The sequence below is a fragment of the Abramis brama genome, assembly GCF_963993115.1.
Source record: "Abramis brama genome assembly, chromosome: 25".
In the NCBI taxonomy this organism is placed as follows: domain Eukaryota; kingdom Metazoa; phylum Chordata; class Actinopteri; order Cypriniformes; family Leuciscidae; genus Abramis; species Abramis brama.
In genome coordinates this window covers 2,493,961-2,506,252 of record NC_139987.1, presented here as the reverse complement: position 1 = coordinate 2,506,252, position 12,292 = coordinate 2,493,961, and the positions used below count along the sequence as shown (strand labels likewise).

The 12,292-nt window shown below is 39.6% G+C and overlaps 1 protein-coding gene across 1 annotated transcript in view; it reads left to right on the top strand.

Moving 5' to 3' along the window:
• The window catches only part of ror2 (receptor tyrosine kinase-like orphan receptor 2), an 83,158-nt gene that overhangs the window by 65,473 nt on the left and 5,393 nt on the right, over window positions 1-12,292 (top strand). Inside the window, exons 3-6 of the mRNA XM_084105486.1 lie at window positions 994-1,281; window positions 2,926-2,953; window positions 11,107-11,228; window positions 11,825-12,127. Of these exons, the coding sequence (XP_083961612.1) occupies window positions 994-1,281; window positions 2,926-2,953; window positions 11,107-11,228; window positions 11,825-12,127 (741 nt within the window). The remainder of the gene's footprint in view (window positions 1-993; window positions 1,282-2,925; window positions 2,954-11,106; window positions 11,229-11,824; window positions 12,128-12,292) is intronic.

Below are 12,292 nucleotides of genomic sequence, written 5' to 3'. Positions count from 1 at the left end.
TGTTAATATTGAGTAACTGGAATATTAGAAACATATTAGACTGGAATATTAGAAACACATTAGACTCTTTTCACAGACTGTGATGATGTGTTTTCACAGTTAATAACATTGTCAGTAACATTTTACTTTAGTGTCCAATTCTCACTATTAACTAGTTGCATGTAAGCATGCATATTACTAGGATATTGTGCTGTTTATTTAAAAAGCACATATTAATGCCTTATTCTGCATGACCATATTCTACATCCATTAATCCACCCAATACCTAAACTTAACAACTACCTTACTATTAATAAGCAAATAATATGCAAAAGTCGTAGTTAATAGTTAGTTAATAGTGAGAACTGGACTCTTATTCTCAAGTGTGACCATATTGTCAGTCTAGCAAAGTTTTTTTTATACATATTTTCAATTATTCAAAATGTACATTTCACTATACTTTGTATTACCTCGACATCAAATAACAAAAAAAACGAGTTAAAACTGCTGCAAGGGTGTTTCTAAAACAACGGCTGAGGGAATGATTGTAAATTTGAAATGTTTTTCTCTTCTGTGTGCAAACACCAGTAAATTGACCACTGCAATCCTTAGTTAACCCATACATTTAGCCTCTGAAAGGGAGACTCCAGCAAATGCAAATACAACAAGGCCCGGCACAAAAATAACTGTATCCGTTATTCATTGCCTTTTCATTGCTAATTTTTCACTGACAGTAGTTTACCTGCAAAAGATGTTCGCTGTTAGTAAAATCTGGCCCTTCATTGGTTTCCATTCACAATGTTTTTTTTCCTCTGAGACTTGAGTCTTGTGCTCTTTCCTGAGGCAGAAACCAACACATCATTTTACATGTTAAATGGTTTGACGGTGTAAATGTAGTGTCTGTCACGGGCGTCTGGAGGAGGATTGGGGGTTGATTTCTTCTTAAGCCTGCATTGATGCTCAGGGTCTCCACCTTTGACCCCTCTAACAGCCTTCCTTGCCCTTTTCCCTCAGGTTATTTCCTGGAGTTTGTGGAGCCGCCAAACAATATAACTATAGTGCAGGGCCAGACGGCCACTTTACACTGCAAAGTAGCGGGCCACCCGCGGCCCAACATCCGCTGGCTGAAGAACGACGCCCCGGTGGTGCAGGAGCAGGGCCGGATCTCCATCCGCAAGACTGAGGCCGGATCCAAGCTCCGCATCCAAGACCTGGACACCACCGACACCGGATACTACCAGTGTGTGGCTTCAAACTCCATCAAAGTTATTTCCGCAACTGGAGTGCTATATGTGCGACTGGGTAAATGACTGCTTTTTTTTTACTCCAATTCTGGTTCATTGAAGACCTTTAATCTGTGATCCAAAAACAGTTTTGAAATGAATACCAACATTATGATTTTTTTATTCATTGTTTTTTAAGGGGGAATGAACTACAGGTTCCATGAAGCATTGCGAATGAAGTGATCAAATCAAACCAATGCCTTTGTTGAACGTAAAATGTTTTTTGCAAAATATTTAGTTATGTACAAATATATTTGTATACATATATTGTATACACAACCGTTAATTCAGCAAAGACACATTAAAATGATTTAAAAAAAATGTAAAGACATTTATAACATTACAAAAGATTTCATATAAATGCTGTTTTTTCTGTACATCAGAGAATCCTGAAAAAAAAAAAAAGGATTCCTGAAAAATATTAGACTCTTTTCAACATGATGATAATCAGACATGTTTCATCATAGAATGATTTCTGAAGGATCATGTGACACTGAAGACTGGAGTAATGATGCGCTTTGATCACAGGAATAATTACAGTTTACTATATATTCACATAGAAAACGTTTATTTTAAACACAATATTACTGGTTTGATTTTTGATCTCTTTGTTTAGCAAAAGAGACTTTCAAAACAAAAAAATCATACCGCATACTTTTGAAAGCTAGTGTATATTGTACTTTGAGACTCAGTGACATCATTCGCAATGCTTCATGGGAATGGGGGATGCAGGGCTTTTCTGATTGGTGGAGCTCTCGTCGGGATTATGGGTAGTGTAGTTTTTCCACCAGGAATCTGGCTGTTAAATAATAAAAAATTACACTGAAATCACACTGCCTTCCATAGGGGCATATTTCATTCTGGAAACGCTATAGGTCTCTTTTGAAAGGTTTATACGCCGTCATTAAAAATCAATTTCTCTACAGAGAAAATGAATGGGGTTTTTACTTCCAGAACCCTGCTGGTGCTCTCTATAGGAAGAAGGCACACATTTCCATTCATTGCAGATATTTGTTGGTTTTAATGCGTAGTTATTTTTGTAAATGATTGCCATGAATGATGGCGTCACATGAACCCAGCTCAATTAAATATACCTGTGTGGTATCCCAATATAAGCTCCTCTCAGACTTTTATAACTCTTCAGTTCCTCACAGTCGGGGCCACAATCAGTGCGTTCTCCTCTGTATTGTAGCTCTAGTGTTTTCTTTTCCTGTTCACCCATTTTCGCTTATTTGGGGAGTCCATTGATTTACAGAGCAAACTAAAGCAGCTCTGTTTTACAACCACATGCGCCAAATCTCACCCTGGCATCCCTGTATATTTATAGGAAAGCAGCAGCATAAATCTCAGTGTTCCTGCATTAGGACTCTTCTTAAGAAACTACTTCCCACTGTTTCCTTCTGGGGGGGAAAAGATCCCTTTTATGTGCGTACGGTAAATTCTCCACAAGGAGCACGTCCAATATTTCACATTATGCTTCTGACAGGTTTAGGAGCTCGCTTGCACCGTGCCTCCTGCCTCTCTGAAAAGTCATCTTGGCGTAATAACACTCCAACTTCTCTTGAGCTGAAACGGCAAATTAGGCTTTGTGAAAACAGCTGCTCCCTAAGGGAAGATCATGTTAAGACGCTAGTCCGTAATTCCTCCTATCTGTGTTTTACAGGACAGTCCCCACCCACTGGACCAGATCTGTAAGTACTGCTTCTGTCCGTTTGTCTCTGTGTGCATTCACTTTTACCAACTTTTTGCGTTTGTTTCTGTAAATAAAAGGTACATGATTTCCACATGGTCAATTGTATTTTCCAACCCATTAGCTATATCTCTTTCAAAAATGCACACTTGCAAATGGCCCTACATTTCATGAATTTTAAAAATTCTTCTCTAAAAGAGTCAGATGTTGGCAGGACTTTGAGTTGGATCACATTGTTTAAAAAGCTGAGTCAACACATTTCTGCTTAAAATTGATCCGATATCTTCGCAGTTGTGTGCACTGAAGCCTGAGAAGATAGAAAAACAGTTTAGTGTTTAGTTTAAAGCTCTTTGCTGGCTGTAGTCTTATAACATAAATATGGCAAAAGGGTGGATCAATGTAAGTGTCTCTTTCTCTTTCTCTCTTTCTGTTTACCTTGACATGACAAAAAGCTTTGGTTGATTAGTGGAAATAAAAGCAGGACCTGCCTTTCCAAAAAGAACAAAAACACAGGATTGTATCTTGGCATGAACCAGTATCTGACTTAACTTCCCGAGAGCCGGAGAGATCGCTGGCAGCCACCTTTGCTTGGGGAGATTTTATGGCAGATCCTCAGGTTTCCTTTTCCAGGTTAAATAAATGGTACAATGTCTGTGGGGATATTTCCAGGGCAGTGCTCGTGTTAATAGGATTCAGCCTTCATTCCCACAAACTGACATACTGCAGATCAGTGCTGTAAAGGTGCAGCCACATTTACCGTTTGCGGATTTTTGTGGATTTTCAGTAGGAATCAGCGCAATCTGGAATTTCGTGTGAGGGCAAAAGATTTCTCCGTGCTGGTGTTTGTTGACCAACAGATGGCTGGTTTGACAGTGGCTTTCGTGTGAGCAGTGCTTCATACGTCGCTACACTGTAGACGTTGCCCACAAAAAATCCTGAATGTCTGTCTTTTGTCTGTGAAACACAAGAGGAGATATTTTATAAAAAGAGTGAATGGAGTCAGACAGTGGTGGAAGATAAACAATAATAAGTGGTCTTCTGAAGCCCTACTATAGACTTGTGTGAGGAACAGACCATAATTGAGTATAGTGTACAAATGGACCTTTTTCTGTCATTTTTTTGAGCTCTATAGTTTCTGTCCACATTTATTTGCATTGTATGAAGATGAGCACCTGGGACAATCTGCTAAACATCCGAGTGAATACGTTTACACCTGGTTTAAGATGCGTTTCCGGGTGATCACAAGTGTTCAGCCGGCATACATTACCTTATCCATCTGGTATTAACATGTATTTGAACATATATATATATAGTCAATTATGTCTGAACTTCATCTAGACTACGTTACTCTCACGGAAGCGCCAAATGTGGTGCACGATTATTTTTAAATGACCGAACACACGTTACACGGCTTACTCTAACGTAATCATTGTGTTATGGTACAACACAGCAAATTTGAATTGCTTGTTTTGTTGCGCTTTCTCACATTCACATGCATTCAGGATGCAGGAGTGTTTCGATGTAGTCATGTGTGCCAGGTGGTTTCAGTGATTGATCACAAAATATTTTAGACCCCATTTTCATCGTTATTTAGCACTGACCACTTGTGTTCTGCTCACAAAAAACGCATGCTAAAGGGGACATATCATGAAAATCTGACTTTTTCCGTGTTTAAGTGCTATAATCGGGTCCCCGGTGCATTGACCAACCCAGAAAATGTGAAAAGTGACAACCCAGTAACCTTGTTTTGGTGAGGCTTTCTCTGCAAGCATGATAATAAGCCGCTCAGATTTCGCTCTCCTCCTGACGTAAGAAGGGGATCTTATTATAATATTACTGCCCCTTAATCTACACGTTTCCACCAACGGTGCCGTCATTTGGTTTTCGCAAGAGACAACAGTGTAACCAGTTCTAACGCAATGGCAAAAGTTCAAGCAAAGCATGTAAACTGACCTGTCGTTGAGCACAGACGAGCACAGAACACTATTTGACCAAAAAATGTCACAGCTGTCTTATAAAGACCTCAGGGAACTGTGTACACTTGTGTAAAAGTTAAACATGATGACGGTACATGCAAGTCAATGAGATGAATCAATGTAACTCCACAATCAGTATATAAATGTATCCACTAACCATTCAGAAATGTCCAGGTGCGTCTAAAAGTTGAACCTCTTCCTGAGTCTCTCCGTAAGGCTGCACTCCACTGCTGGTTATTACTGAGATTTTGGATGAGTGAGATTATTCACGTGTTTTGTTATTGCATCCGAAGCTCGTGTAAAGGATCGGCTCTCTTCTGAACGGGGGCGCAGCAGCAGCTCATTTGCATTTAAAGGGACACACACAAAAACGGCGCGTTTTTACTCGCATCCAAAAATGGGCAAATTTGACAAGCTATAAATGATCTGGGGGGTATTTTGAGCTGAAATTTCACAGACACATTCTGGGGACACCATAGATGTATATTACATCTTGAAAAGGGGCATAATATGTCACCTTTAATGTGTTAATGTTGATGTTAGGTGGAAATGGGATCTGGCCCTGTTTGCACTGGGTCCTAAGTTGAGAAGAGAGCGTCAGAAAGATGTGCGGCAGGTAGAGGTAGTTTGCAGTGTTTGTCTTCCTTCAGTTCCCAGCACTGCATATTAGGGCTGTCAATCTTCCTCAATAATACTATTCGAATTCCATTCCTTATTTTATTTAATATTCAAATAATATTAGAATGTTAAATGCTCAAATTCATCCTATTATTAATATTTACGACATTACACAGGCTTATGGATCGCCAATGCCACTATAGCATGTGGTTGTTGTTACACGTTCTGTCCACTAGAGGGACATCTAACATTACAATAAACATTTAGAAACAGGTGATCGCTTTCTTATTAACAATAAAACAGCGGAACAAAATGAATGACTTTAATTTGTCAACTTTTGTCTGATGTTGTGTCATAGAGTTTCACAACTCTGTCAGTGATTGTTGCGCGGCTAGGAATCGTGTACCTTGGCTCAAGCTCGTGAATAAAATCTTTAAATCCAGACCCCTGCGTGATGTTGATCGGTCTCATATCTTCACAGATAAACCGTGTCAGTTTGTCTGTTATCGCCTTTTGGCGGACAGCTGGTAAGCCCCGTGATGAGGAGAGAGGCAGAAAAGAAGTAATTTTTGCCTGTTTTAGCGGCGGTTACTCGGACAGATCGCCTAGCTTGTCAGGGTGTAACGTTGTCCGGTGTTCCCTCAGGTTGCTAGTTGAGGAGTGATATTTCATTCGGATTTTGCATATTCTGCAGATTGCCACTTCTTTATTTGCAATTTTTCCATGGTCCCACTTTATATTAAGTGGCTTTAAGTACTATATACTTACATTGAAATTAATAATTTGATACAATGTACTTATTGTGTAACTACATGTTTTTACATTGTACTTACATTTTAAAAATTCCTGCATGTAATTACAGCTGTAATTAATTTATGTAATTACATTTGTAATTACACAGTTGACCCTTCCCTTACACCTTAAACCTACCCAATCCACCACACCTGTCCCTAACCTTACCCGTATCACACCTCAATATCAGAAAAAGTGTTTTACAATACAACATGAACACAATAAGTACATTGTACTTATGTTTTGATGTAAGTACATGGTACTTAACGCCACTTAATATAAAGTGGGACCTTTTCCATTTAAGGTTTGAAATCCAAACACCTTCCACACATCGCTTCTCAAATTGTCAGGAGTGGTGATCTCCGTTTCCGTGGAGACGTTGCTCTCCGCCATTGACAGTATTGTTATGATGATACAGCGTGGATAACGTGCACAATTGTTACGATTCAAAAACAAAAGCATTTAATTTTCACATGCGTGTACGCCAAGGCAGCGAGAAAGGCAAGATTGCATATATAAAAATAATAAAAAAATAAATAATATATATATATATATATATATATATATATATATATATATATATATATATATATATATATATATATACATAAAAAAGCAATATTCGAATAGTAACTTCAGCATTCGAATAGTATTGATTTTTTTTAATATTCGAATTATATTCGAATTTCGGAATTCGTTCCAACAGCCCTACTGCATATATAACTCAATATCTCTCTCTCTCTCTCTGTCTCTCTCTCTCTGTCTCTCTCACACACTAGTGAAGTGAGTTTCAGCAGACGCCTTGGCATTAGCCTAATCTTCAGTGTTAACTCCTCTTCCTGTACCGATCGTTTCTAAACAAATGTTTTTATCAGGAATACGTTTGTCCAACTGTTGAGCTAAAGATGATTCCTGCCTGCAATGCACAGTTTCTTTGAACTCGCCTCTTAAGGTCCTGATATACTCACAGAGAAGTTATTTTCCGCTCTTCGCTTATACTGTAGTGGGAAAACGTTGTTTTCAAAAACCTGATCAGTTTACTGTTAGCGAACATCCCAACGCAGTCCACATTTAGATGAATATGTCAATATAGCTGCATGCTTTCCTCTCAATAACAAAATAATCAGAAAACATCAGTTCAGAAAGCCTCTGATCTCAGTGATGTGTGTGTTTGCACTCTGTGATTCAGCGCTCCAGTCACGTCAAGTTTATTTACATAGCACTTTATACAACAGATCGCTTTAAATCAGCAGCTTTACTGAATTAAAGATGAAAACAGTGTCAGTGTCTCTTTCAGTTAGAATTACAACTTAAATTTCTACTATAAAGCGGCTCTTTTTACAAAGCAGAGAAGAAATATACTATACTATAAAGCAGAGAAGAAATATACTATACTATAAAGCAGAGAAGAAATATTCTATACTATAAAGCAGAGAAGAAATGAACTGGAGAAGATTTACATCCGAAGGCGGAGCCTCAGAGCCACACCTACTTATTACATCATCGCCACGAACCAATGGTAGTTTGAAGGTGTTTACCAGCCAGAGCGAACTTTCCCGAAAATTTTCTTTGAAATGACGTCACACCAATTCTTCGATTTCGCTTGAAGTATATCGGGGCCTTTGGGGGTCAAACGAAAGTCCGCATTTGTTCTGTGGGACAGCAAGGATAATAAGAGCCACAATAAGAGCCATTAACGAAGAATATTATCCAAGTAGAAGAGCATTAAGACCACATGTAGATGTATTTGATCGAGGCAGAGAAGTGTTTTTCTCTACATAAGTGGTTACAGATGAGCACGAGAGGCACAAATCCCCAGTTGCGTTGCTTACAACTTGACAGCCTCATTGTCTTTTCACACTGATAAATGTTGAGTATATGTGAAGTGGGTCAGAAAGTTAAAAAATCTTGATGTCAAACTTCTATGCAAAACTAATATCCAGTTGTTGTAAACTTTGAACAGGTTACAAAGAACAGCGATTAGGGAAATAATGCTTTGCATTTTTTTTTTTTCTCTCCTTACAATATTTCAACAACACAAAAAAGTAGGAAGTAAATCTGAATCTTGTTAGGCCCGAGTCCCTAAACATTAGCTTGAGAGAAAATTCCTTGCTCAATCCAAACTGCGGTGAAATTGTAACCATATGTGATATTGAGGCTGGACGTAGCAGAAGTTTGAGGCATTGATGGATACGCTGGCAATCTGCCACAGATGGAGCAAAATGAAAAGTGAATAGTGCGAAATTCCTTCAGAGAGCAGTTATTTTAGCTAAGCTTCACACTACATCCATTCACAGTTCTCAGAGCAGCAGTGTGTGATTTATAACAGTTTTAAAAACATCGGAAAACTTTGAATGACTAGGGATCTACTTAAAATGTCAAACCCTGGAGGCTGATAAGTGTGCTTGTTTCTGATCATGTTGCATATGGGCCAGGTGAGGACATTTTCCGAAAATTGTTGGCCATATCACTAAACTCACAACACTGAGATATTGGAGAAAATGTATTTTCCTGTTGTTCAGGATTGGTAACGGATCTGTTCTGTTTGCAGTGCACGAGTCTCACAAGCAAGCAAAACTATGCACTCTATACAGTAGGGATGCACCGATATTAAAATTTTGGTCGCTAGCCTACTGATAAAGGATAATTCTTTATATTTGAAAGCCGATAACCAATATATTGGCCGATAAATCTGAATCCAAATTTTTATATAATTTTTGAGAGCCTGATTACAAAAACAGGTCTCACCATTAGAAGCCATGTCTCAAACACACAATTATAATGTTCTCATTATAATTTGATGTAGTCTATATGTCAGACTTGCGCTGCACGTGTTGCACTTGACTGTATTTTCCTTTTTGAAGTGATTCTAATCATATTTCAAGCAATTTAAAACCATCATGGTGAACACTGCGCATCTGAAGTGAAGTAATCCATTATTTATCGGCTTTAATATATTGGCCAAATTCTTGTATGAATCCTTCGCACATTTCATCAAGCTCTTTGAAAAAAATCTAAGATGGTGAATGAAGCAAGAGAGTTTTGCACCTTTAGATTTTACTACAACAGTTTTAACGGCTCAGTTTCTGCTTGTGTTGCGCATGTTCCAGTTCAGTTTCAGCTTGGATGCTGCCTTAGAAGGTAGACACGGTTTTGGACCAGAGTCTTACACAGGATCGGATTTCAGCTCTGGAAATCATTGCTGTTGTGTGTTGTCAGTTCATTGTGAGACTTAAACAAACGTCTGTTGTGGAGACAAAAAAAATCCCTTTAGGCATAAAGTTCAGAATCCAATTCCAAGCAGTTCCACAAACCCATTTCTGTTTTGCCAGAATAGACCACTTTTATCCCGTTGGTAACTGCATAAACAGCAGAGATGGATATCCTGAGCAGCAAATCTTTTGGTCACTTCAAATTCAGATTATGATGAGAGAAACAGCAAAGCCCAAAAGTAGCGTAATAAACAACCATTGAACCTTCTTCAGAAGTGCTCCAATCATAACACTCGAACCGCAGTCCACGGTGACCAGACTTCTGTATCGCTTTGGCTCTTCGTGAGCACCTAGATTTCAGGATCCAGGAACAAGAGGTCATGAGATGCACAGGCTCACTCGAGAGTCCCTTAATGCTCATTTCTGTGGTCTCTTCGCCGAGGTCAGCTGGATATTAGTTTAACGTCAGTATTAGAAGCCAGGGCTGCAGATCGGTCAGTCTGGATGGAAATATCATTATTATTCTCATCCCTGAAAAATGATTAATAAGTTAAAATTATGGCATACACCAAATATAGACATTTACATTTATGCATTTGGCAGACGCTTTTATCCAAAGCGACTTGCATTGCATTTCAAGGTATACATTAACATTCTGATCAGTTCTTGCTTTCCCTGTGAATCGAACCCATGACCTTGGTGTTGCCGCTCTACTGTTTGAGCTACAGAAAAGCAGACCTTGTAATTAGTGTTAAAGTCTCCCTATAGTCAATCATTTTATCCCTTAAAACTCATCTTTGATCACCTAAATTACTTATTTCAATGTTTTTTCCTTGAAAATAATTTCTTTATGCCTTAAAATATCTTGAATGTAACTCGACACCCTTGCCTCATTTAGTATACTCGGTTCTATGAATATGCAAATGAGCCCCGCCTCCGCTCACTCCCTCAGCTCAGAGATCCACTCGTTGACGATCACACGTTGATCTGATTGGTTACAAGGTAGTTTCTGACGTCACAAACACCAGCGATTTCAAACCGTTTTTTGATTCAGTTTGGTTCAGTTTTAAGGAGAAAATACTCAGCAATGCTGTCGACTGATGCATTTACACATGGTTCGTCTTAAAGCATATTAAAAACACCACACAGACGTATAAACAACATTAAAAGCTTGATTTTCAACACAGGGGGACTTTAAATTGTCATAATCACATGGTATTGTGATGCGTAATGTGGTGTCCCGAGTCTTATTCTACAACAGGGGTGCCCAATCCTACTCCTGCCGATCGACTGTCCTGCACAGTTCATCTCCAACCCTAATCAAACACACCTGCCTTTAATTTTCAAGTGATCCTGAAGACCTTAATTGGTTGCTTCAGGTGTGTTTGATTGAACTGATGAACTGTGTAGGACAGTCGATTGGCAGGAGCAGGATTGGGCACCCCTGGTCTACAACGTACCGCTTTATTAGTTGAGTTGCCTTACTAGATATCATCTGTGTGCCATTCAGGCAAGCTTTCATCTTGGTCATCGTCACTGTCTGTCATTTTCTTTAGACCGCATGAGAAGGGCTTCTGCCAGCCGTACCGAGGCATTGCGTGCGCTCGCTTCATTGGAAACAGGAGCATCTACGTGGAGTCTCTGCAGATGCAGGGAGAAAGTGAAAACCGCATCACTGGTGAGCAGCAGTTTAGCACACATCATCATCAAAAACTGACACTGCCAAATTTAGTTTTCTGTGATATAGATTGTGAAGTGAAAAAAATACAGGAAGTTTCACTAGATGACTTGGAAAGAATGAATCATTCCAGAAACTGGTTAATTTGTGAAAATTCAGTTATTATTTTGTCTTGTGGATTTTATGTAAACATCTGTTATGTAAAATAGTTTATTCAGGACAGTCCAAAAAAATATATTATTAGCATCTTGCATATTCTACAAGGGGAATGTAAACTTATGAGCAGAACCGTACATGTGCTGCTGGTTTCAGAGTGAAGGCTGTATGTTCATGTACACATGCAGCTCCCAGCGGGATTCACTGTGGATGAACCGGGCCGTTCTGAGATTCTGAAGCACTGAATCATGAACTACATGAGTGTAAATGACATGCTTCACTCTGAAACCGCTAACACATATACATACACACATATACTTTATTAAATAGCAGCCTGCGTGATTTGACAATCACACTAAACCACATCCCAATGTCAATTTTAATCCGATATATCATGCATTCTGCTTCTATGATGCTTCATCATTCCTGTTGTTCTACAGCGGCCTTCACGATGATCGGCACCTCGACCCAGCTCTCAGACCAGTGCTCTGAGTTTGCCATCCCATCGTTCTGCTATTACGTCTTCCCGCTATGCGAGGAGGGCAGCCGAGGTCCGCGCCGGCGCCAGCTCTGCCGGGACGAGTGCGAGGCTCTGGAGAACGACCTGTGTAACGCGGAGTACACCATCGCTCGCTCCAACCCTCTGATCCTCATGCAGCTGGAGCTGCCCGTGTGTAACCTGCTCCCCCACCCCGGCTCTCCTGACGCGGCCAGCTGCCTCCGCATCGGCCTGCCGCCCCAATGTAGGTCATCACCACTCAACTACACAACACAAGGAGGGGTTGTCATTCAGAGCCAGGGAAAACACAATAAGAGTTCTCAATAAGAGGCCTCAAAGAGCAGCAATTAAAGCGAGAGAGCCCTCTTGTGGTGCGTCTAAAATTTCGGTAACACTTTATTTTACAGCG